Source organism: Pygocentrus nattereri, chromosome 15 (assembly GCF_015220715.1).
Source record: "Pygocentrus nattereri isolate fPygNat1 chromosome 15, fPygNat1.pri, whole genome shotgun sequence".
NCBI lineage: Eukaryota > Metazoa > Chordata > Actinopteri > Characiformes > Serrasalmidae > Pygocentrus > Pygocentrus nattereri.
In genome coordinates, this window is record NC_051225.1 from 10299623 (window position 1) to 10326755 (window position 27133).

A 27133-nucleotide genomic window follows, 5' to 3' on the forward strand; every position below is an offset into this window, starting at 1 on the left:
TCTGCACTCATCACCCTCATCCTCCATCAGCTTCAGTGGTTACCAGTACCTTCTCTTATGAAGTACAAACCTCTCCTTCAACATTTTAAAGACCTGCATATTACAGTGCAGGAGCTCCTAAACTTCAGAACAAAGTCTTATTTTCTTTCCTCCTCTTCAGAATGTAAAGCATCCTTGGCTCTTCTGATCCTTGGCTCTTCTGATCTGGACATGATGATACCACACACTTCAATAACAAAGAGCAAACCTGACCAAATATCAAAGGTTAAAATAAGACTGGTTCCTACAAGATGTTCTCTAATAGTGTTCTAATCATTAGCACCTGATTGGGTGCACCTGATTTCAATTTGACATGTTTGAAGTGGTGATTTATGTAGGGGTGTACTTACTTTTCCACATAAGACTGCATTACAGTTTATTTCAGTAATAAATTGGATGACATTGTGTTTAAGTTACATCACCTTTATTTATCTATTTACTTAGACTTGTTATCTGTGTCTCTAAATATGTTGAAAAAGTCTGAACTTTTCATTGGATGTACTTCTTCACATTACAGTATGTTTGTTTATTGTGGTAGTCTGTTGCCTTTGCTTACTGAAAGAACAATACATAGAGTATATGTGCACGTAAAGCTTAAGGACATTTTGACATATTTATATCCCTTTTCACCTTATTAAATATTTGGTGGGTCTTAAGACACTTGAAACACTACCCCTACATGTGAGTCTTGGCATGAAAAATCCCTGATTTAAGATCTGTGATGGATTTCTTTTGACATGGGAATTCATTACGGAATAGACTTGACAAATGTGCACATATAAGAAAGTAGGATTAAGGTGAGTCATTAAATCATGCCCCGGGAAGCTACATAAATAATGTCCCTGCTACTTTAACAGTCCCCAGAAAAAGCCCTAATTTGACTGCAGGCTTAATCTGTCAGATTGCAGTGCTATGTGTGACTGCATGCTGCTCACCGTGGCTGGTGCTAGTTTGTTGTTATTAGGGGTATCAGCTACTCTGAAGCCACACGGCTGTAGAACAGCAGCTAGTTAGATTCAGCCAGTGTGTCCTGTCTGCTCTGATAACTCATTTAGGGTGTGGTTTTCACCATTTTTGTTCAGCTACATTAACTCTCAATGGATGACACAGGATGTGTGTCTGTGTGTGTCTGTGTGTGTCTGTGTGTGTCTGTGTGTGTCTGTGTGTATGAGAGAAAGATGCCAAAAAGAAAGTGATTCAAATGAGTAGGCATGATGGAGGTTGAGATTGAGTAAGAGTCAGAGGAAAGGAATGAATGAAATGATGGAGAGGAAGGATATTCCAAAGAAAACAGGTTGGGCCTGAGAGCTGACTCATGGCTGAAAGTTACCATGTAACTCCCAACCCCCCCACCACCACCCGTATCACCTGCATTCTGAATGAATCCAAAGCAGATAAGGGGCTGAGACTGGACAGGTCATCTACTACAGAGGAAAAGGAGATTTCCTAATACTATCAGCTTCACTGGAGCTTCGTGCTCTTGCATTTAATTTGGAGCGTAAATGCCAGAGCTCTGTTGTGATGTGGGTTGGAGCTGGCACTAGCCAAAATTACCATGCTGTCACTGTTAGTTAGAAACTAAGAATATGCACTGGATGAGTCCGTTAGAGTTTAATGATGGGAATTGTCAGGCATATGAGTGGACAAAATAAGCAATAAGCTTTGTTAGCATATATATATATATATATATATATATATATATATATATATATATATGACACTGTATATATTAACTTTTAGTATTCAGTAACATTTATTTTCATTGTGTAATTTCCGCGTTCAAATAAACCTGAATGTGAAAATCGCATGACTTCCACAGACTGAACAGGTTCTAGTTTTCATCACCATTGTCCAGTGAGAGCACCATTGGGTACATGCTCCAACCAATGAGTGTATCTTTAACATATGTATCATAAGTATCATATATACAGTCAGTTGTTTTAGGGGTTTAAGAGAGAAAGAAAGAATATGTTGAACTTCTTATTTAAAGGCAGAGGGCTGTACTTGTGGAGCAGTAAACAGTGTGTGAGCAGCTGGGCTTTAGGGTGGAGTTACAGAGGGTTCAGAAGGTCAAACTATGAAAAGTTGCATTAATAATTTGTCACATTAAGTTTGACATCACTAATAATTAAAAAACAGCATGAAAACAAGGCAAATATATGGTTGTTTTATAGGGTTCATTTTTGCTGACAGCAATAAATCTGTGTAGCCTTTCTTGGTTGATCGTATCAGTCCAAAAATGCATCATATGAGCCCTAGTTGATGTGAAGGCAAGGCCTGTTCTCACACCATGTTTATATACACTGCCGTTTTTACCCTTTACCTGACCAGTGTTCAGTGTATTCATTGGCTTTAGAGGTTCACACATTTGCAACGTATTGTATTTCCTTTTCCTATTTACTCAGACTTCTGCCTTTGCTCCATTTACTTATTTTTTCTGTCATGTTACTTGTATTTGAGGGCTTCTCTCTTCCAGCCTGATGAAATGCCAAGGGCCTATTTTATGCCCTGTCTGCTCTAATACCTAAAGACTTACAGAAAATAAAACATGCTTCTGATATCTGGCTCATCTAGTGATGTTACAAGGACCGTAATTATTTTCATGAAAACTGGCTTTCAATTTTGGATGCATGTCTGGAATCAGCTCTTGAGTCTGCTCTTGCAATAACCCAGTACCATCTCTTACTTTCTTAGTAGGTTTTTCCGATGGTCTCGTGATCATTTGTTCTCTCTGTTTAACTGGTTATGGATTAGTTCATTAATTATGTCTAGTAGTTCATCTTTGTAATAATGCCGAGCTATAGTCATGTCCTATTGAGTTGAAGTAATTAATTAGTGAAGTCCTGCGTTCATCTGCTGACCCGCTCGATTATTACAATTGGGCATTTGATTTGCTCTGTGATATTATTACACGATCTAAGCAAATTACTGCCTCATTGGAGACCACTTGAATCCTAATTAAACTCCAGGCATTTCTTCCTGCATTGGTCACTGCTCTAGACAGCTGTTTTGGTCATGGATGTGTTCGCGTGCAAAGGGCTTCACATAAATACTTAGCACTGGCCAATGTCAGATGTGCAGCATTTTGCTCTGGGTGGAGGTTTTAATTACATCCAGAGGCTGGAGCTAAGCTGGGATCTTTTTCCCTTCGTTATATTTGTTTAATTATGTGGCTGCCGTGGATGCTGTGTGGATAAGGCTATTGCAACTGAAGCCCTGCGCTCTGTGCACTCATCACTGTCGAACACCTCACCCATGTTGTGGCCAGATTCTGCCCGGACACCCACTTTCCCAGCACTGCGTAACTTGCTGGGATTTGTCAAGTGACACAGTTTCTTACTGGTTCTGAGTTTCTAGAGCTTGTAATGTGTGTCTGGTATTTCTCTTTCAAATGATTAAGAACATGCTTAATTTTTTTTATTTTATTTTTTTGTATTATTTCAATTGTTTATTACATTACCCTTTTGTAATGTGTAGTTAATGATATTTTTCCCATGTAACATCAGATTCACTAGCACACTGGCTGTGTTTACATGCGAAGGTTTTTGCCAATCCGATTGAATACATTCCGATTACAGATTGAGACTGAGGTGTTTATGCTCACTCTATTCAACAATTTGATGGAAAATCTTCCAAAGCAAAATGATGCACATGTGTGGAGAACCACTTAGAGTAAAGGTTACCATGATGGCGAACATCACGTGAGGTCCAGTGCGAGTTAGAAGAGCTCCAGTTGGCACGCTTGTGTTTTTAATTGCTTTAAAATGATGTCTCAGGAAAACGTCCTTCATATATCCTTATTAATGAAGGCCGAGGCAAAGACATCATGTTCTGAGACACATAAGCTAGACGTCCGTCCCTCCGCCATCTTTTAAAGCTCAGAGTATAAACTTTGTCTCCTCTGCAGACCAGTTTCTGCATATTTATAAGCTTTCATTGGAGCCGGTTTATGAGTTCTCTACTTCTGCTGCAACACGAATGCAGAACGTAGTTACATGTTACAATTGGAATGTAATTAGATTCAGGCGTTTACATGGCTATTGTTCTTCTATTTAACAAATTATTTACAGGATTACCCACCTCTTTCAATCAGATAGAAGTTGAATTCTGAATGGCATCATTCGGACTAGACTCTTCTGTTTGAAGTGTTTACATGGACATATTCTATTCCGATTGAGCTATTAGTTGGGTTATTAATGGTTGGGTTATTAGGTTGCATGTAAACGTGCCTACTGTTGGCTCACTGTGTGTGAAATGTTACAACTTCTTATTGAGCTGCAAGCGAGCACTGAGGGGGTGAAAAGGGGGTCTAATTTGCTTATTTTTATTTTTTTGCCTTTTTTTCTTCGCTGTTTTCTTCCACCACAACAACGGCCTTTTGGTGGGCACATTTTGCTGCTTTGGTTGAAAACTCACAAGCACAGGGCCTTTTTTTTTTTTTTAAAATAGATGGACAAAGTCATGTGAGTGGATGCTGCATCCTGTCAGTCAAATATTAATATAAAAATAGTGGAAAGAGTAAATAAAGTAAAAAAATAATACAAATTGGAAAAAACTGAAAATAAATAGTTACATTGTATTAAAAAAAAAAAAAAAAGTATTCACCAGGACATTGGGAGTTCAATCGCTGGTGATGCTACAGCTGTACTGCTCTCTGTGGGTGGGTAGGACAGTGCCCCCCACTTCTGTGTTTTATTTTTATATATAATTTATATATATTTTATATTTTAATATAAATTTTAATATAATTTAATTATATTACATGCCAGTTACCATATATAGTTGTAGTTCTGACCATTTTAGTTGCAGTCTGGAGTCTTGAAGGTTTTCATGTAATCCAACAAAAGTACATAATTTGGTTTTTAAAAAAAAAGTGGTGTGGTGTAGTATATAGTGCAGTTTAGTACATTTGATAAGCAGTCTGCAGTTGCAGCTTGTAGCATTATAATCGCAGTACTAGTATTTGGTTCATATTGTGCAGCCATACTTCAGTCTAATGGGTAAAGTATGACCTATTATCCACTGGATAAAATATGACCTATTTGCTTGTCAGTAGGTAATTGTTCTTGTTGCGTGTCTGATGGTTTCTGCAGTTTTAGACGGCACATTTTGTAGTGTACTAACGAGTGGTCAGCCGCAGTCACGAACAAGTAAGTCAGAGAGAGCCACGGGCATAGTTCAGCTTAGCGTGACCTTGTGCTGGCCTGAATACCTACACACGCTAGAGTATTACTATTGACGACATAAAACGCAGCATGTACCGATAGCTTATACCACTGTGTGCATGACAGCAGACCACCATGACCTACTCTAACCTACTCTGACCTACTCTAACCCGTAAAAAGAGGAGATATGCTGGCATGTGTAGATTTCTGGTCACTTCAGAACAGCGACCGCCTTGTTTTTCCCCCCACTGTTGTTAAACATGAAGTTTAGACCACACAGCACAATGCAGAAAATGCAGAACAAGAGTCTGAAAGTAGAAGACAGAGATAGGAAAATATAGTCACATTGTGAGCTCCTGTAATTTTCCAGCATGTTGAATGTGCAAAAGCAGATTCAGGAGTGTGCTAGAGATAGAAGACAGACACTGGTCTGTGGAAAGCAGGAAAACAAACACAGCTTAAGTTTAACAGGTTGTTTTTCGTCCTCTTTCATAAACCCTTGAATTTGTGTCTGCTGTACTTGGCCTCAGTAGTTTTCTTGCTGTTCAGATTCCATGGGACATTTACCGATTAAAACAGTTGGCATAATCCGTTGTTGATATTAAGCCAAGTTCAGTCACCAGCACCTATTTAACTTGGAGTATTTTGTTCTTTATAGGTATGTTGACACAGATCCAAGAAAAGCACTTCCTTAATATCAAAGGCAGTTTTATAGCACAGGCTGAGGAATGGTAATGCACTCTGAAAAAGTGCCACTCCCCTCTGGCACATATTACTGCAGCTCTCTTTCTGCCCTCGCCTAGTGACGCAATAGAGAAAATTTGATGCTGTCACAACTTCCTGTTGCTTTTTCTTTGCTGTCGGACTTCATTTTGGCAGCTTGTGCTCAAAAATGATACAACTTGACATCCACATGACTTTTGAACTAGAAGGCCAAAACTCTCTCTGTTGTGATGCTGTTGGCCCTCTTTGCTCCAAGGCTGTCTGGCCGCTAAAGCTGGCATGCCTTTGCTGAGCTGGACCACTGTCTGGCCGTTAATTGCTGTATAAGTATTTGCGATTAACAGTTTAATTACTCTTTTTGTTCAAGCCTGTTGTGGCCAGAAAGATTAGCTTACTTGCTTCCTAGCCATTGGTCCTTTGTAGCTCCATCCTGACAGACATATTTAAGGCTTAAATAAATCAAAAATGTTTGTAAGACTCGTGTCAGAATGTGTTTTCTGCTTTCTATTATTTATGTGTATTTGCTGCAGCCAGTTCACACCTTTTGTAGTGAAATCATTTGTAACAACTGTGGGAAAATAATTGCGATTGGGTTAAGTAATCGGACAGTAATGTGATTGTGACCCTTTCTGAACGCATAATTAAAAGGGCTAGGTGATGCAACAGGAACAATGAATATTAAAATTGGAAATCTGTTCATATTGATTGTACAGGGTGTCCTAAAAAAACTGACATCATTTGAGATGTGAATATCTGAGGAACTACATGTCTGAGGCAAATGAAATGAAATAGGCTTCATGTTGAACAATTCAAGATTTATTTATCAAAAATTTGAACAAGAAATTCCGAGCGAAGTAGATTTTATAATCGATTTCACAAGTTCACAAATGTTCAATATGCACACCGCCTGTGACACGACACATGTCTAGTCGGTGGTCTAGTTTGTGCCAAACACAGGTTTCCAGAGATGCTCTTCTTCAAGACTTTCTGGGCCTTCACGCAAATGTTTCTCGAACCTGACTGACGATTTCTTCCGATACTGGTGGTCGTTCAGATCCCTTTGCCCTGCACAGACAGCCTGCCTCTTTGAGTTTTTTGGGCCAAATCTGCTTTCCATTAGGTGCATTTTTATTGAATTTTCTAGAAAATGCACACTGCACACTCTTGTTTGACTGTGTTTGAGCATATTCTAACACACAAAATGCTTTTTCATTTCTAGTGAACACCATTCTTCAACCTGAAAAAAATGTTCTTTTAAATTTGAGGTCATTTGAGGGAGGATTGGCTGTGTTATTAGACTACGAAATGATGTCGTTTTTTTGGGACACTGTATACACGTGGGATATTTTTGCTAAAGTTATTATCCAGTTCTGTTTCTTAGCCTGGTATTATCAGCTTTCACTTATAACAGTGGCCATATCTTTACACTAAGTGGTCATATATCCCCCTTACTAGCTAGACTTTAAGGAAATCTAGCCATTCACTAGATAGTTAGCAGTCTAGCTATCTAGTTTTTGGTGTTAAAATTATAGAGAAATAATAGTATAGCTGCAAAAAAAATTATATTTTGATACTTGATTATACATGTGAAGTAACAATCGAGGTACATTGTTCCCTGTAAGTGTGAAGAGCCATGACAGCAAGATGTTTAGCAATGATCTACAAAATGAGTTAGTTTGCTAAAATCACTTGCATTACATACTGCACATTCTCAAAGATTTATCAGTACACCAGCATGAGGGTTACTGACCACTCTGCTGCTTCAGAATCAACATGGTGTTTTCTTTTACAGTGTCAAAGGTAATGTAGTGCTTCACTGGAAAGCGAAGTCAGACTTGCTTATGTTGGCACTTTATCTTTTTATCCACTTTGAAGAAAATCTTCCAGACTACTTTTTTTTTTTACTTTGTGATCATCGTTCTTTTTCTTTGACTATCTGCTCACATAGGTATGATACTGTGAGTGAATTGCTGTCCTCTTGAGGTTGAGTTATTAACTCACTCCAGGTTGAACATCATTTTGAGAATGCAGATGGAAAATCAAAAAAGGAGATACTTGTCTTTTTTTTTTTTTTTATTGTTGCCTTTATCAATAATGCTGAATAATTGCCTCGGCCATAAAGATAATTTTGCATGCATAAACACATCACGTGGAGATTGTTATGGTGTCAACACATTTGGTGCTTTTCTGGCACCTCCTTTACCCTCAACTCTGAGATAATATAGCTGTTGGAGTTCCTGGGCCACGTGGCAAGTGCTTGCTGCAAACTTCAGTAAGAGCATGTGATTCTGTGTGTGAGACACAGACGAAAGCAGAGCACTGTAATAGTTTAACTGATACAGTCTGAAGCCCCTGGGAGTGATCGTCAGTTCTGGATGGAAGGTCTCTTTCGTTCTTCTCCAGAAATGTTTGCTAAACATTCCCTCATGTTCGCTGCTGGGAAAAATTATGAACGTCATATTTCTACGTTTGATCATCGTGTTCAGTTCATATGCACACCAGCCCATGCCACAGCCCATCCTGCCACGTTCTATTTCAGTATCTGATGGGCCCACTGCTTCATTTACTCCTGAGGGACCAGGGCACACCTTTCACTTTGCACAAAAGTCACAGCTACCATTACAGTCCGATTCAGATTTACTGCTGCAGATATGAAGCCAGCCAGGCTGCCTGTTTGTGTAGTTACTAGTGAAACTGTCCGTTTCCAACGTTGGATGATTTATTTATTTATTTTCTTTCATATTCCTGGTGGACGTCTACATAGTAACGTACATAGCTCACCGCTGGTTTTAATGGCTGCCATTCTTCAGAGCATGCTGTTGCTGTTCTTCTTGCCTTTTGAGCTCTGGACCTTGTGCATTTTTTATTTTTTTTTTTGCTCCATCAGGCAGGCCTTTGATGGACAGCAAGTGCTGCTCTCTCCTCCGTCTGCTCCAGAATGTGCTGAGGTGACCTCTTGATGGCTAATTTGGCTGTGCTTCTCTGACCTGTGTCCTTGGAGGTGCCGGCCAAACTATATCCAGATATGCTGAGGTCTTGTAGCTTCATCCGTCAATGTGTCAGGCAGGGAACTGTGCAACATCCACTTGATTTTTTGGCTGCAAAGAGAGGAATTATATGTTTTGTTTGTCAGGCTAAATCCGCCAGCCATCTGCAACATTATCTCTGTTTGACGTAACCTTTTTTTATGGAAGTCTCCACTAGAGGATTACACAACATCACTTGTCATACATGTCGCGGCTATGAACAAAGAGATAGTGTGGGGGCCATGGTTACTACCCCAGTTCTCTGTGTCTGTTGTGGAGCTACAATGTCCGGCTTTCCCTGTGAGCCAAAAAACCCATTCTGGAAGTGTGAGTCAGAACAGGGTGGTGTGTTTGGTAGATTTCCCTTGTGTGATTATGTGTATGTGTCTGCTCGGCTGTGTGATTGATCTATTGCTGGGTGTCTGCATGTTTTGCTGGCCTGGTTGCTAGGTGGGAAGGGAATTCACCATGCTTTCTCCAGATGCACTTTTGAAAATAATGTTGCTGTAAGTTAAGTATGTTTCATAGTTTTGATGCTCCTCATCTGTATCCTTCAACGGCAGTTCACCAGTGTCTACAGCACAGTGACAGCAGGAATCGCAGGCTAACGCTTCTTAAAAGCTCACTTGTGAAGTTTTACCTCTGAAGTCTTTTCTTTACCTTGTTGAGCTGTAGCTGATGTAAAAAAACCAGACATAGATCTTTGAGGACTCGCACTGTATGTTTGAGTAGTCCATCATGTACAGCCTACAGTATAAACTCACACTGTACAAAGACGCTCCATGCTATGGGAAGCACAGCCTCTACAGACAGCTCTGTTCATGAACTATGTCAAATATCAAATAAAGCCATTTCTTTTAAAATAACACGCTGTGTGCTGAACACTGAGCAAATACTGAAGCTAAAAGCCATGTATGTACACTGTAGAACAGTACGGTCTCCCTACAAAATGTTTTACTATAGCAGGTTAAAAAAATTTGTCTTTATGGAATGAGATGCAGCTGCACATAAACCACATCCAGCATCAGTACCTGACCTCACTAATGCTCTTGTGTCTGAGTGCAGTCAAATCCTCACAGCAGTGGTCCAACCTCTAGTGTAAAGCACTTGCCTATTGGCCATCAAGAATCATGCCTACCAGTCAAATAAATAAATAAATACATACATACATACATACATACATACATACATACATACACCAGAAACCAAATGGAGAAAGCCTGGACTTGAATACCTGTCGTCATAGAACCACTTTTCTTGGTTCCTTTACAGAACCATTCATGTAAATGAGATTATGTGAGTGCAAAGAACCTTTTTAAAATTCAAAGAATCTTTGCACAGTGTAGGTGTTCCATACCAACAGCAATGTGCATCTGAGTCAAGAACCATTTAGGAACCTTTATTCAAACAGCGCAACTCAAAGTGATTCACCAAGGAATTTGTTTACTTGTGGTGGGCTACAAATAACTGCAGGGTTTTTTTACACACCAAAGTACTGCTTCCCCTTTAGGCAGCCATACAACACAAACAGGCCAGAGGGGAAAGAGTGGATTCTTATTAAAGTAGCTCCTACACGTGTTCCATCAGTCCACATGGCTTGCATTACACTTTGGCTCTCTGCTAAGCCCTTCTCTTGCCGTTCAGCTGCTCTGCTCAAACTGTTCAATTTATGTTTGATTTTAAGATTTGTCTCTTTGTCCACAGTGTGGACTGTTTCTGTAGAAGTATCAGTCTTTCAACCACCAGGCCTGTTTCCAAGCAGTTGAAAAATGGCCCTCAAATGTAAATGAACGGCAACTGCAAGTGCACAAGGTTTGAGTGTAGAGTTATGGATGCTGCTTTGAATTTCACTACTTGGGAAGATTTAGCTGAGCTATTTGTGCTGTAGGAATAGACGTCGCCACAGAATTGCTGTATGCAGGGGAAAATGTTGGTCATTATCTCCATGGCCTGACTGGCTTTGAAAAAGAACAACAAGGTGAATCGTTCCAGAACTCATGATTTTTTTAGCCTTCGTCCCCTCCTGATAGTACACCGATTACAATATTATAGCCACACATGATAGATACAGGGTCCTCATCTGGTTTATGACAGGATTGTTTGCTCTTTGACCTGGCTACTGCATTATGTTGATATGATTGCAAATTGAAGTTGGACAATTGGAAGTGGACAATTTCTAATTTACTGTTTTTCTACAAATCAGAATTTGTTTAACCTCTGCTCATTTGTTTCATGTTTCTTCAACAATCTTTTCTTTTTCCTTTCCCAGGCCTTTGGAAACGCAAAGACCGCACACAATAACAACTCGAGCCGCTTCGGCAAGTTCATCCAAGTGAATTACCAGGAGAGCGGCACTGTTAGAGGGTGAGAGCACTGCTGTCATACCTGTTTGCCCTTTTATCATTGTTGTATGGCTTTTGAACTTTTATTGATCTTAAGCTTTTTCTGTTCCAGCGCATATGTGGAGAAGTACCTGCTAGAAAAGTCCAGGCTTGTCTATCAGGAGCACAATGAAAGGTAGGGGCCCTCATAGCAACGGTACCTTATAGGACTGAGCAGTATAGGTTATCTATGCATCTATCTAGCCATTCCTCCATCCATTTTTTATTTCTCTTGTAAATCATTATGGAACAGTAAATTGTAAATGCTTTGAGTGAGCATAAAGTTTATTATATCATTTTATAAAAGGCTTTACGCTCACTTAAACCATTTACAATTTACAGCTGGAGGCCATATTGAGTACTTGTAAAATTTTACAAGTACTCAATATGGCCTCCAGCTGTACGGACAAAATCAACGCCATAGTCAAATTCATCCCATACGTGATTGAGCATGTCTGATGTCACTGAACTCATGGCTCCTTCAATGCGATTTAGGAGATCATCCGTGGTCAACTGTATGACCCCCCATTCAAATAGTATGTGATTGGTTCCAAGGCGCCTCACGGTTGTAAAAACATGGTGTTTTGAACTCTGATTAATCTTTTTGAATCACCCTCTGTGTGTGCGTGCGTGCATGTGTGTATATATATGTATGTGTGCGTGCGTGCGTGCATGTGTGTATATATATATATGTGTGTGTGTGTTTAGAAATTTGGAAGAAAGTAATACAGTCAGATGAATCATTGTTCACTGTTTGCTACAAGTGGGTGAGAGCATGTGTGGTGCACATCAAGAAAACAGTACAAGGTGCTTGAGACCTACAAGGAGGGAGTCCAGAGACACTGTTAAGGTGGTGGGGGCACTTTGCTTGCATGGTTTGCATCTACTTGTCCCTTTAGAACAAAGGATCACTGTGGATGAATGCGTTATTCCGACTAATCCGCTTTATCCTATAGGGAATTGTTTATATCCTAAAGTAAGTGCTCTAATCCAGGATGACAATGCCCACATCCACTGGCTAAGAGGGGTTACTGACTAGTTTGATGGGTGATCCTTCTCACCAGTACAGTTTAGAAGACTTGAATCTATGCCAAAGCTGGTGGTGGCTCAACACTTTACATTATGTTGGGTTTTCCTTTGTCACCCATGTATATATAGACAAGGGGTCAGCAACACAAATACAGTTAAGAAGAGCCATTCTCCCTGTGGCCCTTCAGCAAAAATCAAACCACCTTGTGAGCCTCAATATTTTAGGTCCATTTTACCATCCTGGCTGTAAATATGTCTCAGTATGTTTTACTGTGTTAGTATTTGCGAACAAATTTAATATAAACAAAAACTCAGACAGTTTGCTCTGCATTGAGCTTTTTCAGAAGTGCTATAGGTTCTTGTAAAATGTCTCCATGTTTTATTTTTTACAAGGCTGAAGTTGCTTCTCACTCGACAGCTTCTTGTTCGAATTTTCCCCTTTCAACTTAAACGAGAACGGGAAAATGCAAACAAGAATCTTTTTGTTAGCTACTATCTAGGTGAGTTTTTGGTTTTTGCCATTTGTCTCTACACCAATCTCCAGGGTTAAAGGGTGAATTAGCAGTTCTACATCAACTCCAGCGTTAAAGACCATTTATTGTTAAAACTATGTTGAACGATCAGCAGAGCATTATTTTATTATAAAGGAGGATTCATTTATTTTTACCTAAAAATTTAATTCTGCTGTGGAGCCGCAACAGGGCAGTAACAGAGCATGTGGCTCTGAAGCCAAACACAAAAATGAGCAATGTATTAGTATTACATAATCTATACGCTCTGATGTAGTGGCAGCAGTCAAAATAAATCCACTTTTGTGTATGAAAGGTCAACATGTGGGAATGATTGCACCACACAGGATGATTCTTGTCTAAGTTATCACCAAATTTAGACACACAGCAGCTTCCCAGTCACACATACAAGAGATCCCACTCCCGGCAGCCCACAATTATTTGGAACCGCTAATCTCCTCGGTTTTAGCAGGTCGGGACATTGAGAGCTTGTGAAGGAATCAACGGTTCTTGCATGCCAGACCATAATTTCCTGGTGGTGTGGGGTTTCAAACTGATGACGGCAGGGACAACGGTCATTGGTCAATTTCAAATTCGAGCTGACACTTGGAGAGACCTCCCAGACTAAGTTTCATGTCTGGGACCTTGTGTAAACTCCTACTAGAGAGCATTACGGAGTCAGCAGTGATTTTCAGGCTGATAAGAGCCGTAGAGTTGTACGTTTCTTTTATACCTTTTCATATCTTTAGATAACGATTGCATTTGGCATAATAAAACTACTCTCTCATATCCTTTTATCCAGGGATTCTGTTGTGACAGTGAGATACCCAGTTCCTGCCATTTTCAGTTTGACTCTGTTCTCTCCCCAACACATGACATGCACTATTCTACTTTTTTTCTTCTATTCTTTTTTTTCCCACTCTTTTCTCTGGTGTCTATGAGGTTTTGTATTTACATATAAGGAAGCACATTGTAGCTAAATTATGACTGAGACTTGAGGTGGGCAATATGATGATTATGTTGGCATTATTGCAAAAGAAAAACTTTGCAGTACACAATACATCTCTGATATTGGCAGTACTTGTAGAAACTGACATCTGTATGCTTCATAAAAGTATGGAGATTTAGGCCTGCTCTATATGTGTTTATATGTATTTTTTTTTACACAGAATAGTGTTTTCTGAAATCTTTCCATCAATATGGGAATGCAAAAACAACTAAACTAAAATGCTCTTATGGACAATTTTTTATGGCAACATGAAGACAAAACTGAATCAAAATGTTTTAACCAAGGGACAGCAGCGTGTTGCAAGCCACAGTGGGCTTGTTCAACTTTTGCAGACTTTTATAATTTGATATCTCTCACGGATTCAGTCCGATTACTGCCAGAAAATAAAAGCTTAAAAAGCCAAGCAGCTGTCTCTGAAATGTCCAGCTGTCTCAAAAATTCCAACAACTTCATTTGACTTATTGCTTTGGGATTTTGATAGCAAAGCTAATGTTTTAATGCTCAATAAATGACATGTCTTTAGAACCTTTGAAACTTTAGAACTTTTAGTTAAAGAAAATGAGCACTGGTAGATTTAGATGCTTCATCACTACTGTATAATGAAAATTAAAGCAGTTGTGAAAATATCAACCCACACAGAAACAATTCAGACATATTTTAGACAGAGATCTGCATGCTCAAAAAATAAAACAGCAATGAAGCAGCAAACTAATGGCTTCATGTCATGTCATTCATATATATATACATACATGCATGCATGTATGTATGTATGTATGTATGCATGTATGCATGCATGCATGCATGCATGTAAAATGATGATGACGACAAGGGCTATAGTGTTTTGAGAAGATGACTTCCAGAATTTCATTATATGCCATATCACCCTCCCTAAATTCAGGAGCTCATTCTTGTGTACATGTGTAAGTCTGTGTCATCGCTCTTAGAATAAACCTTTTAGAACTTTATAATTTTTGCTTGTATGTATTCATTTATTTATTTATTTAGTCTGGTATTTTCAGAATAAATGAACGAATGAATGAATGAATGAATGAATACAATGAAAATACCAGTTTCTACACTGAAAAATCCGAACAAAATTGTCAAAAATGTAAAATAAAATCTAGTAACATTTGCTTAGACTGAAAGTTAAGATTTGCATTTTGGTTATTTTGTAAAGTTACTTTAGGAAATACGAGCTGTTCGTGAATGAGTTCTGATACTGTTTCTGTCTGTTATTGAGATGAATTGTTGACTGCAGGCTCCCACTGCTGTGTGAGGGACTCCCTACAGCTGCAGCCCCTCCATGACATTTGACCTCCAGCAACACCCCCTGCGCACTGACCTCCGCTGGGAGACATTATGCACTCTCATAGCTGTATATAAACGCCAGTGGAAAATGTGTGTCTATGTGTCTGTGCATGTTTGTTGTCGTTGACTCCAGCTGTGTTTTTCCTCACAGGAACTACCATGTGTTTTACTACCTGCTGGCAGGCGCAAGTGAGGAGGAGAGGACGGCGTTCCACCTCCGAAAACCTGAAGAATACCATTACCTCAGTCAGGTACGGCCTGCTGCTCACTGTCCAGCCCCACTTTACTGCTGACCCAGCAAGCTGAGAGGTTGCCAAGCCTAGAGCTGCACAATATGTAGAAAATCCCATATTGTGATTATTTAATGCAGCAAATGATTATTATATGCCTTATTATATGTTAAAAAAAATAATGAGCCCTTAATGTGGCATGGTTAAAGACATGATTGGCCAATTGCTGCTAATTGCTTGTTCTGACTGTTTTGACTGATTCTGATTAACATCCCCAATTTTGACAAAACATATTAGGTAACACTAAATATGAATCCAGCTACGTAACACGGACATAAACACAAACATCATGCCAGATAACTTACACTGTCATGAGTTGTCATGACAAATTTGAGTCCTTTATATGGATCATTCTACCGAATTGGTTTAAAGTCAAAGAAAACACATTCTGCACTTTTAACTTACTTGGACTTTAAACAAAAATTCTTTTGCTTTGAGTGTCTGTATATCTTAAATTCTGGTTATTTTATTAAACAAATAATTAAACATTAGATTGGATACCAGAACACTCATAACCCAGAATTACCATATGTTTTGGTTGCGACAGTTTTAGCTATTTTTGCATAACTCAAAAAAACTACATGACTAACAAACACAACCTTGAACAGCTGGACAAACATTAGAAAATAGTATAATTGAATAAGACAGAAAAATGTACTTAATTGTATAAAATATGTGTTTCAGTAGTGACAGTTCTTAAGGTTACATGCTTATTTTTAGACTTTGGGGCACATTTACTTACAAAGCAATAAGATCTTACAGCTTACCATGGGTCCATTATGGACAGTCTGGAAAGTCTTAATTTATCAAAAGATCCACAAAAGCTCATAAATGTTCAAGGTTTGGTCAAGATATTAGCAGCATCCGCAAAGGCTCTGTGATTTTGGTAGCTCACTCATTTGCATATTGCATCCCATTTCAGTCTGGCAATTTCAAATATGCGATATAATTAGCCCATCATATATTGTGCAGCCCTAGTCTGGCCTGAACAGAAGGGCACTCTGTTCCATTTGTCCTGTCTTGCTGTGCTTTATCTATGAAGTACACTAAACACAGAATAGATACGGTTCTGTTTCTGACAACTGGACAGCAGCAGCACTTTGTGACTGTGCACATGTGGAGCGTTCTTTTGTGTGTGTGTTTGTGTAACTTCATGCGTGCATCAGGCAGCTGTGTGCAGTTCTCCGAGGCCCAAGCGGGCTGCGTCCACACTCACTCTCACTGACAAACAGGATGGAAGGGAAAGCGGTGTGCCTAGGAAATGGATTCCATTGTTCATTCCTTTCAGCTGCTCCTATAGCCGTGCACATAGAGACGCTCTACAGGCTAATCCCCTCTGACAGAAAGCAGCTCTGTGCTCTTAAACTACTCCCTCATTTCCATAACACAGCCCTGTTGTGTCCACTTTGTCCTTCTGTGCCTTGTTAATGTATGTGCATGTGTGCTCTCGTGTGTTGGCGTCTGTGTACTTGTGTACTGTGCTGAATGATAAAAATATATTTTCGCTGCTGCATTTATTTCTTTTTTTTTTTTTACATAATCTGAAAATACCTGGTTCCATTCAGTTATATTAAAAATAAAGGTTTTTTTCCTTCTCCTGTAAAGTTCTAATTTTTGAGAGACGAGGTTTTGTTCAGCAGTGATCTCATAGTCAAATGTGTGAAATATATCATATCAGATGACATAATGTAATTTAATGCAACGATATTTGAGCAGAGATATTTGATCATTTATTAGTGCAGACTTAAACTTAAAGTTAATGAACCCATGATGCTTAAGAACTGTCTCTCTATTCTAAAAAGAGTGTCCAAAAACCTGACATAAAATACCGTGTAAAAGTTAGATACAACCGTTTATTTGCTTACTTTCATATTCCAATGACAGATTTCGACTCCAGTTTCAGTGTTCCAGTGCAGATTTTCTTCTCTTTTGGCTATTTCCTTTTCTCAGTAACAGTTGACAGCTGCACATCCTTTCTGGCACATAACAATGAGTTGTGATGGTTGATTTTCTCAGTATATCTAAGTACATTTTTAACTCCAGTTTGCCAAACTCTTCCTCTTCCTCATGCAAGTGAATTGTCTTTTGTCTGATCTCATCAGAAATATCTGCAGAAAAATAAACTTTTACTTTATGGCCGTTTAAACGAAAAATTAAGTAATTGAAGGGAGGTATCTGACTTTTGGACAGTACTGTTGCTTTCTTTGTTTGAATTGATTTGTTTTTGTGTTGCTTCTGTTAAAATTACACCAAAAAGGAACCTAAAGTTCCAAATAGACATTTTATTATTTTTCAGCTTTGATGTGTCTAAAGCACCTAAAACTAAAGTCTAAAGCACCCAGTAAATGCCATACAGTGCACTTTTTATTATCTATCAGTATTGCTGTGTGACACCAATACCAAAATATCAGTATTGATGAAATGTCTATAGTATATTTTGCTAAATACTCAAATTCAAGGTTAATAACCTGTTACATTTCGTGTGTTTGTGTGTCACATTTCGTGCCCCCTGAGATTCTTGGCCATCTGGCCCACAGTTCTCAGTCTGTCACAGTAGTGCACTGGCTGGCAGCCTTTAGTTTATGCACTTTTCACACATGCTCACACTCTTGCACGCGCTGGCTTTCCAAAGCCATGTGATGATCACTGGCCTGGCCCCCTGGGCTCAGCGCACAGAGGCCAGTGTGTACTGGCCCCAGCAGAGCTAACAGGCAATCTTTTCATGGCCTGCTTGTCTGCCTACTGGCAACACAGAACAATACGTACTACAGTCGCACATTCAGTCAGGGAGAACTAACTTTCCAATCACTAAATATCTTTCTAAATATGTTTTCTCTTCACTGGTTAGATGTGGAAAAGTAATCTTAAGGAGATTTTTGCCAAAGCTGGACTCCTCCCCGGAAAACAGCCGGTGTGTTTAGAGGTTTAGAGGTGTTTAGACGTGAATTCCAGTCATTTTTCCCAAGTGCCCCACAGAGTTAGTCTTCCATATCAAATGAACCTCCCAGGGCCATGCAGAAATGTGGAGAATTTCACAAGTTATGCTCAGAATTGCATTAACAGTCACATATACTGCCCTGCTGAGGTGTCCAGTGAATACATACCATGGACCCTCTTGCAACAAAAGCTAAGTCTTGGGTGTTTTCAAACCTTAGGCCTTGTATGTTATTATTATGTCTGCCCAACAACTAAGTAATTAGTTTCTATTGATCACATTATTTAGTGTAGTCCATCTCAACTAATCACATTTGTCTTATTTGTTTTATAAAACTATTTGTTTTAATAGTTTTCTATTTAAAAAGCAGTGCATTTTGTTATAGGCTAGTAATATGAATATGTTGCTTCATCAGAATGTATTTATTACTTTCAGTAATTCAATAACTTAATTTTCGTCATGTGAACCCTGAGCATGGAAATGAAATGATTTCCTTTGGCAGGCTTCCGGTTTTCAAAACTAGCATTATAAAGAGTAAGCCAGTTCTGCTTAAAGGGGAATTCCATGGATTTATTAAATGTATGTGTAATCAAAGCATCACACTGTAAACAAAGTCAGTCAAGATGGTGTGGTGTGAAATTGCATCATTTAAGATTCAGAATTTTTCATGGCGGTGATACAAACCAGATGTTTGAAGAGTTTAATGCTTCTAAATGCTACGTCCTGCAAAGTTTTTACATTATATGATATGTTGCTTGATGCCTGAGACATTTGTTTTGTGGTAGTTTTGAAAGGAGATTTTGGTCTGTAGCTTATTTTTTAAATACATTATTGACTAAAGTGCTTGCAGGGCAAAATAGTCCCAGAAGAAACATATTTCACATATATAAGTTACCGCAGTTTTACCATCATCAGCATTACATATAAAATTCTCGAAGACACGTGTAGGTTGACTGGTCAGTTTGATTATCATTGGCATTCCCCTTTAACTCGTTCGAACTATCTCAGGCCACTCTCTTTATAAATGTGTGGAGGTTTTTGTTTGTGAGCATGTGTCTAAGTGAGTTTTCTGTGTATTTCAGTGCATGTTCTTCTGTCCTCCTACTAAAACAGCATGTCTTATGTACTCAGAGTGTCTGTGTGCCGTCTGCGGAATGTTGTCTAACCCCATCTACCTTACCTTATTTCCAGATGAGAAAGAAACCTCAGAGACTGCACTGGGAAAATTTCTATGAGAGCGAACCGGTCAGTATTTAAAACCGTGTGCGTGTGTGTTGTGGTGCTGTAGCGACACGGACTGATGGCATCCTCACGACCCCTTAATCCGTAGCGCTCACGTCACACAAGACACCGCTCCCATGCTCTGCGTGATTTGTGTGTTATCCCAGAGGCTGTCTGTCTGTCTGTTGCGCTGTCTGAGGCCATTTGTCTTATTTGGTCATTGTGCTGCTCTATGTATTAAAGTGTGTTTAGCTGATGCTGTAGCTGGCTTCTCAGACTGGATGCCCTCCGAGGCCCACAGACCCACACCCATACACCCATTTATAGCGTGAGCACTCGGAGCATCTCGGTCAGATCTTTATCTGCCTGCAAACACTCAACAAGATTAAATGAGTGCGATAAGCAAGAGTACAAATATGCTCTTATTTGCATTGGGAGAGTTTTGCTTGCTGCAAATGTACACTGTTGACTTAGCCTCGCAGTAGCCACTCTGCAACCCCTCCTTTTCCCCTCTGCCCTCCTTTAGAGCGGTGGGCTAGATCGAGTGCTCTGGAGCTGCTCTCCACTACTGGGGAATGCATGAACTGAAAGTGATGGTTTGGAAGATGTTTGGTGTCTGAAGTTCCCTGTTTTAGTTCCACACTGGAGCTACAAGGCTAATGTAGCTAAGAAGTAAACTTAGAAGTTTATGTAATGATCAAGACAAGAATGGATGATGCTCAAGATGGCTTTGACTAGTGCTTTTAGACATGCAACAATCTTCTGTCCTGTTTTATAGATGCTGTTGTATCAACATGAAGGGCTTCCAGACATCCTGCACACTTATAGGCTAATTTACCAGTCATAATTAATAATATTAATATTATTAATATATTAATAAAATATCAATTTAATAATAAAAAAAGTCCTGGAAAAGGTTGCACGCCAGATGCTTATTTTTGAGGATCTGCTTGTGCTTATGGTTTGTGTTGCACTGATATAGATACTATACTGGTGTTGACCCAGATACTGGCACTTAAATACCAGTATCAGCAGTAGAGAATATCAAAACCATGAAGCAATTTCTGGTTTGCACATGTGCTTCTGAATGATTCCAGCATATGCTCCACATATCAGGTGGAGCTTAACTGAAGCAAGCCTCATGTTTATGGTGTAGAAAATGGTGTTTTTTATGCAAAATCTGTAATGCCAGTATTTCTCAAGGAGGCACGACCTACAAGCATTTACATTAAATGTAATTAAGTATTTAAAGATTATGTTAAATTTAGTTAAGCATTTCAGCATAAACTCTGCCAAATCGCACTTAACATACAAACTCCAGAACTATTAAAAATGTTGTCCAATAAGTAAATGACACTTGTTTAAGCTCAGTATGTTTTTTATTTGTGACATAAAACACTGCTTTTACAAAAAGGAAATATTAATGATTATATTAATATTAATATTAATGATTTAAATATCAGGACTTGGTCACCTGTGGATTGATTGTTTTGTTAGCAGTTGGTATTGTATCATAAGGGGGGGGGTAGTTCATCCTTACTTTTTGTAGAGTCTTGCATGTACATAGGTACAAACATGCACACAGGTACATAGACTCTCTGACCTCTAATTATTTAGTTGAACTTGATTAAATGACAAGTGGTGATGAGTGTGTCTTTGTGTCATTCCGTCTGTAAGAGGTCATTAGTGTCAACTTTAATGTTAAGAATGTCAGCAGTTGTGCTGGAATTTTAAGAGGCCTTTTATGAGCAGCAGCTGTTCAGTATGTAAGTCATGGAAATTGTGCTGGAAAGTCCTTAAGCACTTTAAGCACGACTGTTTGACATTTTTGACATTTAAGTCGTATTACTGAAGAACTTGACACATGTTGCAAAGGTATGGTGTAACCATCTTTTATTGATTAGCTACGTTTGTCTTGTAGCTCCAGTGCAAAACCAAGGAAGTAAGTTCAGACCCCAAAACTTCAGCTACATTTGGGACAAGAGCAAAATAGATGTTTTGCTTTCAGTTTCAGTCCCTTAATACACACAAAGTCAATGACCAAAAAGGTATTTGTTCCGTGGTGTTGCTTGGTGGGGGGGGCCTGTGGATCCTTTGTCATTCATGAGTATGAATAATTGTACACCCATGACTGCATCAGTGCTTATCAACTGAAAGGTAAGTGATGTATCCTTGAGTTAGCATGGGATGTTGGGATATCCATGGAAATAAAGGGCCTGGTGAATTCCTGCTCATGCAAACCACTGTTCCGCAGTAGCAATCATTTCACTTTAAGCCAAAACCATAAAACACCTTTCTATAGCTGTGGATTTATTTTGCTTGGGAAAGCTTATAATATTTAACATAAGAAATTGTCCTTTTTACATTTCCTACGGTGGAAATGTGAAAGGAGGAAAGCAAACAGGCTAGAGTCGGGTCTAACCGTAGGGCTGTTCGGATTTCAGCAATGTTTGCCTTTCCATTGCTCTGGTATGCCATAATTATGGCATCAGCGGTGGAGCTAGGCGATGAAGGAGACACTGTCTCATTAAAGGGAGGACATGTGTGTAAATTTGTCCATGTTTTCCTGAGCAGTTTCTCTGCCTGCTCCAGTGTTCTGCTGTAAATGACAGTTTTCCTCCTGTAGGATCTCCCCCTCCCAGTGTGTCTTGTATAGTTTATGATTAGGCTAAGGAAATGGCAGCTTTAGCATGTGCTCAAAAACCAACTATGAAATTGACATGTAGCTGCACAGTATATCGTTTGTTTATCATTATCATGATATTGGCCTTTGCAGTACCAGTATCACTGCAGGTTATTTTAAATGAGCCTCATAACCAGTCAAGTTTTCTTTACTGTATGATGTGAATATCTTGACCAATCACAGTCCCAAATGGGTTTCAATGGGGAGAAGAATCAGAATATTCATGTAATATAACAAAAGTTGAATACTAAGAGATGACCCTTCATTCATTTAATTTCCAGTCAATACGGCCATGGAGTTATTCGTTTTTAGTTTTGATTAGAACCATGCAAGACCAGGAAGACCACTAAACCTGTCACCATCAGATCAACAGCACTTACGACCTTAAGAGGAGAAAATCAAGCTCCACTCTTGCTTCAGACCTGAAAAAAAATCTCCAGCTGTTTCTGTCCATCCGTCCACTGTGAGAAGACAACACTGTGGATTTGAAAGGATGTGTAGCTGTCATGAAACCGCTACTGAGAGAAGGATATTCATGCAAATAAACAAAGAAACTCCTGGTGTTCTCAGAACAGTGGATTGACCACCTTAGAACCCAGACCTCAACATCACTGAATTAGTTTGAGATTATTTGCAGAAACAGAAAATGCAACCAACTTCTATGACTGAACTTTAGAGGTGTGGAGAAATATCCTTAAAGGGCATTTTGACTGAAAATTATATAAATAAATAAATGAAGGGTGGACTCTAACGTTTGCATGGTACTGTATTTTGGTCGAAGTAATGCAAGACTGTCTTTACTTCAGGCTACACAGTATTTCGATATTTATTGTAGCCATGTTAACCTATAGTCAGAATATCAGAATTTCTGAGTTATGGATATCGTCAGTAGTTAAAGAACACTTTAAAAAAGAAACACAAAGAAAATAATTAGTCCTGTGTGATTAAATCTGTGCTTTACTGATGAGTTTTCCTCTGTTCCAGCTTATCAAACCTCAGGGAAGCTAAATAATATGATACACATTGTGAATCATGAAAATGTCTTGTTAAATGTTGCCATATCACCCACCACTGTCTTTACCTGTGTCACATTATTGGTTCACCAATGCAGTTTTCATACATTGCAAAGTATATTGCACTTGCACTATATGGTAATGTAGTTGCAACACTAAATTTTGTCCATATTATGCATCAACAAGAGACAGCTGCAGTTGCCACATGTTAGTAAGGTTGGGCTCCAAGCTGTGAGGTATCAAGCTGGCATATATTCCCCATTGATCTTAAACATGTGGTACTTCTTTTGATAGGTGTAAAATCAATCACCCTGAATTTATAGCCTGGCCTTTTCTGTACAGATTGCCTAAAACTGCAGGCCTGGCATGCATCATGCTTCTATCTGCTCAACTCCTGTTTGATGCGATGAATTAAGTCATAAATTGCTACTTCTCTTATTACTTTTGTATGCGTGCCAAATTTCCATGGGGAATGTAAAAAGCCAAGCATTCCGAATTTTCCACTGCATGAGCAGAACCTGCATATGCTACCATTCACCAGGCCCCTTATTTGCAACCAGAAAAAATGTTGCCACTCCAGCTCGTTTGACCAAACTTCATAATGACATGGTGCTCTGAGTCACTCGGCCTGGCTCTGTCATGCTACTGTTCCATCTTTGAGCACCGCCGCACTATCGGCCGTGAGAAAGAGTTCAGTGAGCTTTCATGTTAACATGTCTGCTTATCACCAGTTATCATTGTTTATTTTCTGATGGTTCGTATCTGAGTGCTGGCATGGCAAACTACTTAGGACACAAGAGTGTAGCATCCACGTTTCATGAAAGTGCATGTAAGAGCTGCAATGCAATTAGGGCTGTCACGATTAATCGGTTATATCGGTTTTCTTTAGTAATGATAAATTATGATATTGCATCTTTACATTCTACACTGGTTTCTCTTACAGTGATTAACAGCCTGGTGGCTACACCCATTTCCACTCATCAGGCATAATTTTATGTCCACCTCCTTGTTTTTATGCTTGTTGTCCATTCTATCAGCTCCACTTACTATATAGGTGCACTTTGTAGTTCTACAATTACAGATTGTAGTCCACCTGCTTCTCTGAAACTTTGTTAGCCCCCATTTATCCCGTTCTTCAGTGGTCAGGACCCCCGCGGACCCTCACAGAGCAGTTACTATTTGGGTGGAGGATCATTCTCAGCACTGCAGTAACACTGATGTGGTGGTGTTGGTGTGTTAGTGTGTTGCGCTGGTCTGAGTGGATCAGACACAGCAGTGCTGCTGGAGTTTTTTAAGCACCTCAGTGTCACTGCTGGACTGAGAATAGTCCACCAACCAAAAATATCCAGCCAACAGCGTCCTGTGGGCAGTGTATACCACTGATGAAGGACTAGAGGATGACCAACACAAACTGTGCAGCAGCAGATGAGCTATTGTCTCTGACTTTACATCTACAAGGTGGACTGACAAGGTAGGAGTGTCTAACAGAGTGGACACAGTGTATAAAAACTCCAGCAGCACTGCTGTGTCTGATCCGTTCAGACCAGCACAACACACGCTAACACACCACCACCACGTCAGTGTTACTGCAGTGCTGAGAATGATCCACCACCCAAATAGTACCTGCTCTGTGAGGGTCAATAGGGGGTCCTGACCGCTTTAGAACAGGGTAAAAGGGGGCAACAAAGCATGCAGAGAAACAGATAGACTACAATCTGTAACTGTAGAACTAGAAAGTGCACCACGACCTTGGGGCAGTTGTGGGCTGGAGGTTAGGGTTCCAGCCTCGTGACCGGAAGGTCATCGGTTCGATCCCCAGATCCGACAGCACATGACTGAGGTGTCCTTGAGCAAGACACCTAACCCCCAACTGCTCCCTGGGTGCTGCGGATTGGGCTGCCCACCGCTCCAGGCAAGTGTGCTCACTGCCCCCTAGTGTGTATGTGGTGTTTCACTGCCCAGATGGGTTAAATACGGAGGTGAAATTTCCCCGTTGTGGGACTAATAAGGGTCAATTAATTAATTAATTAATTATATAGTAAGTGGAGCTGAAAAAATGGACAATGAATTTAGAAACAAGGAGGTGGTCATAATGTTTGATTGGTGTAAGTTTCCAGTCTGAGGATGCTGTTTTTCAATACATTCTTTTGGAGTTCAGTTATTGTTCAGTTAAACATGTTTACTGTGTGACCTAAAAAAAAAAAATTAATCATCAAAGTAATTACTAGAGGACTCGATTACTAACAGTGTCAGCCCTAAATGCAGTGCTCTGCAGTAAACTAGAATTGTGGCTCATAAATCCACCTGTGTGGACCTCACATTGTGGTAAATGTTTAACTGCTGGTGACTCCTTGCTGCTTGCTGTTGAAACCAGCAGGACTGTTTCACAGTGGAAGGGGAGGATCTGAAGCACGACTTTGAGAGGCTACAGCTGGCTATGGAGATGGTGGGGTTCCTACCCGCTACACGCAAACAGTGAGTTCACCAACAATCTGCTCCCCAAATGTTTCTCTTCCTTTCTGCTCATACTTTGCTGTTCGTAAACATGATGACTTTCTCATGTATGGCTGGTGCTTGGAGTATAAACAAACTCGCTTATCTTTGCTGTTCTAAGAAAACATTTTTCCCTTTGAAGTGGTAACTTTAGAGTACAATGGAAAACATCTTTTATTGTTAACCCAGCACAGTGATTATTGGTACCTTTTGATAAAGATCAAAATTTGGGATATTTTAATCTGTAAAGACCCCCCACACTCAAATATGTATTTCTTAAATAGGTAAGTTCTCTTGGATGGCTTGTTACGATTATATATTAGATTAGGTTAGAATATACGTTCTGATGTTTGTGTCAAACTTATCATAGTGCAGAGTTGCTATTTTTTCTTTGATAACACTGGCTTCCTCAGTAAGTCCAACAAAGCTGTTCGGTGGGGCGGTACATAGCAGCTTAGTTATGTATGTTGCAATTGAACTTGAGGCTGTTACAATCTAATATACTAAAGTATGCTAATGACAGGCTTATGGGATGCAACAGAAAGCTTTCCTTTAGCCAAAGAACATGTCTGCGCTACTGTAGCGTATGTGTTTGAACTGTTTGGTCTGTGCAATAAGCTGTTAGATAAAATTTGGTAATTAAAAGTATGATTGATTTAAATATGCATTCCACATCCAATAGACTGTCAAAGGTGCAGAGCTGTGGCAGGTAGCAGTATTTTGGCACACTGCAGGTGTAACTCCAGCTCACTGGAGATCCACTGAACATTTAGAGGTTAGAGTCATATCTGAGGGTGCAGTCCTATGGTTTTGTGAGTCATAATCTATGCTCACATTGGCCCTTCATACTCTGAACTAGCACTGGGGGCTAGTATTAGCTTAGTGGGCAAGCTGATACATTTTACACGCCACAAATACAGGTTCAATTACAGTTCACTGATGCCTCACCCTGCAAGTATAGAGGACAAAGACTTAAATCTGAGGGAAGGAATCTGTGCATGGAGCCGTTATGTAAGCTAATCTTGTTTCGACACTCTCTTAGCACAGTAAATATGTGGAAGGGTTTGGCAACCAGGAAGACAAAAGGGGGGTGTTTGCAGGTTGCATCATTGTGCATATTTGTAAATGTTCATCATTGTGCATATTTACAGATGTTCATCATTGTGCATATTCATAAATGTCATAATTTAAAGAAGCTTTTAATAATTTTTTAGTCATTTTCTGGGTGTAACAATAATACATAAGTATTAGACAATTTATTGTCCAACTTAGATTTGTTATTTAAATTACAACTTTTGGGATACATTAA

At 39.4% G+C, this 27133-nt stretch overlaps 1 protein-coding gene across 6 annotated transcripts in view; it reads left to right on the forward strand.

Annotated features, from left to right (window-relative positions):
- The window catches only part of myo9aa (myosin IXAa), a 146530-nt gene that overhangs the window by 54534 nt on the left and 64863 nt on the right, over positions 1-27133 (forward strand). For 4 of the 6 annotated variants that reach the window (XM_037545108.1, XM_037545109.1, XM_017709807.2 and 1 more), the window contains exons 3-7: positions 11223-11317; positions 11408-11470; positions 15341-15440; positions 19606-19659; positions 25706-25806. In XM_037545108.1, the coding sequence (XP_037401005.1) occupies positions 11223-11317; positions 11408-11470; positions 15341-15440; positions 19606-19659; positions 25706-25806 (413 nt within the window). The remainder of the gene's footprint in view (positions 1-11222; positions 11318-11407; positions 11471-15340; positions 15441-19605; positions 19660-25705; positions 25807-27133) is intronic. The other 2 variants (XM_017709809.2, XM_017709811.2) reach the window with 1 other exon arrangement.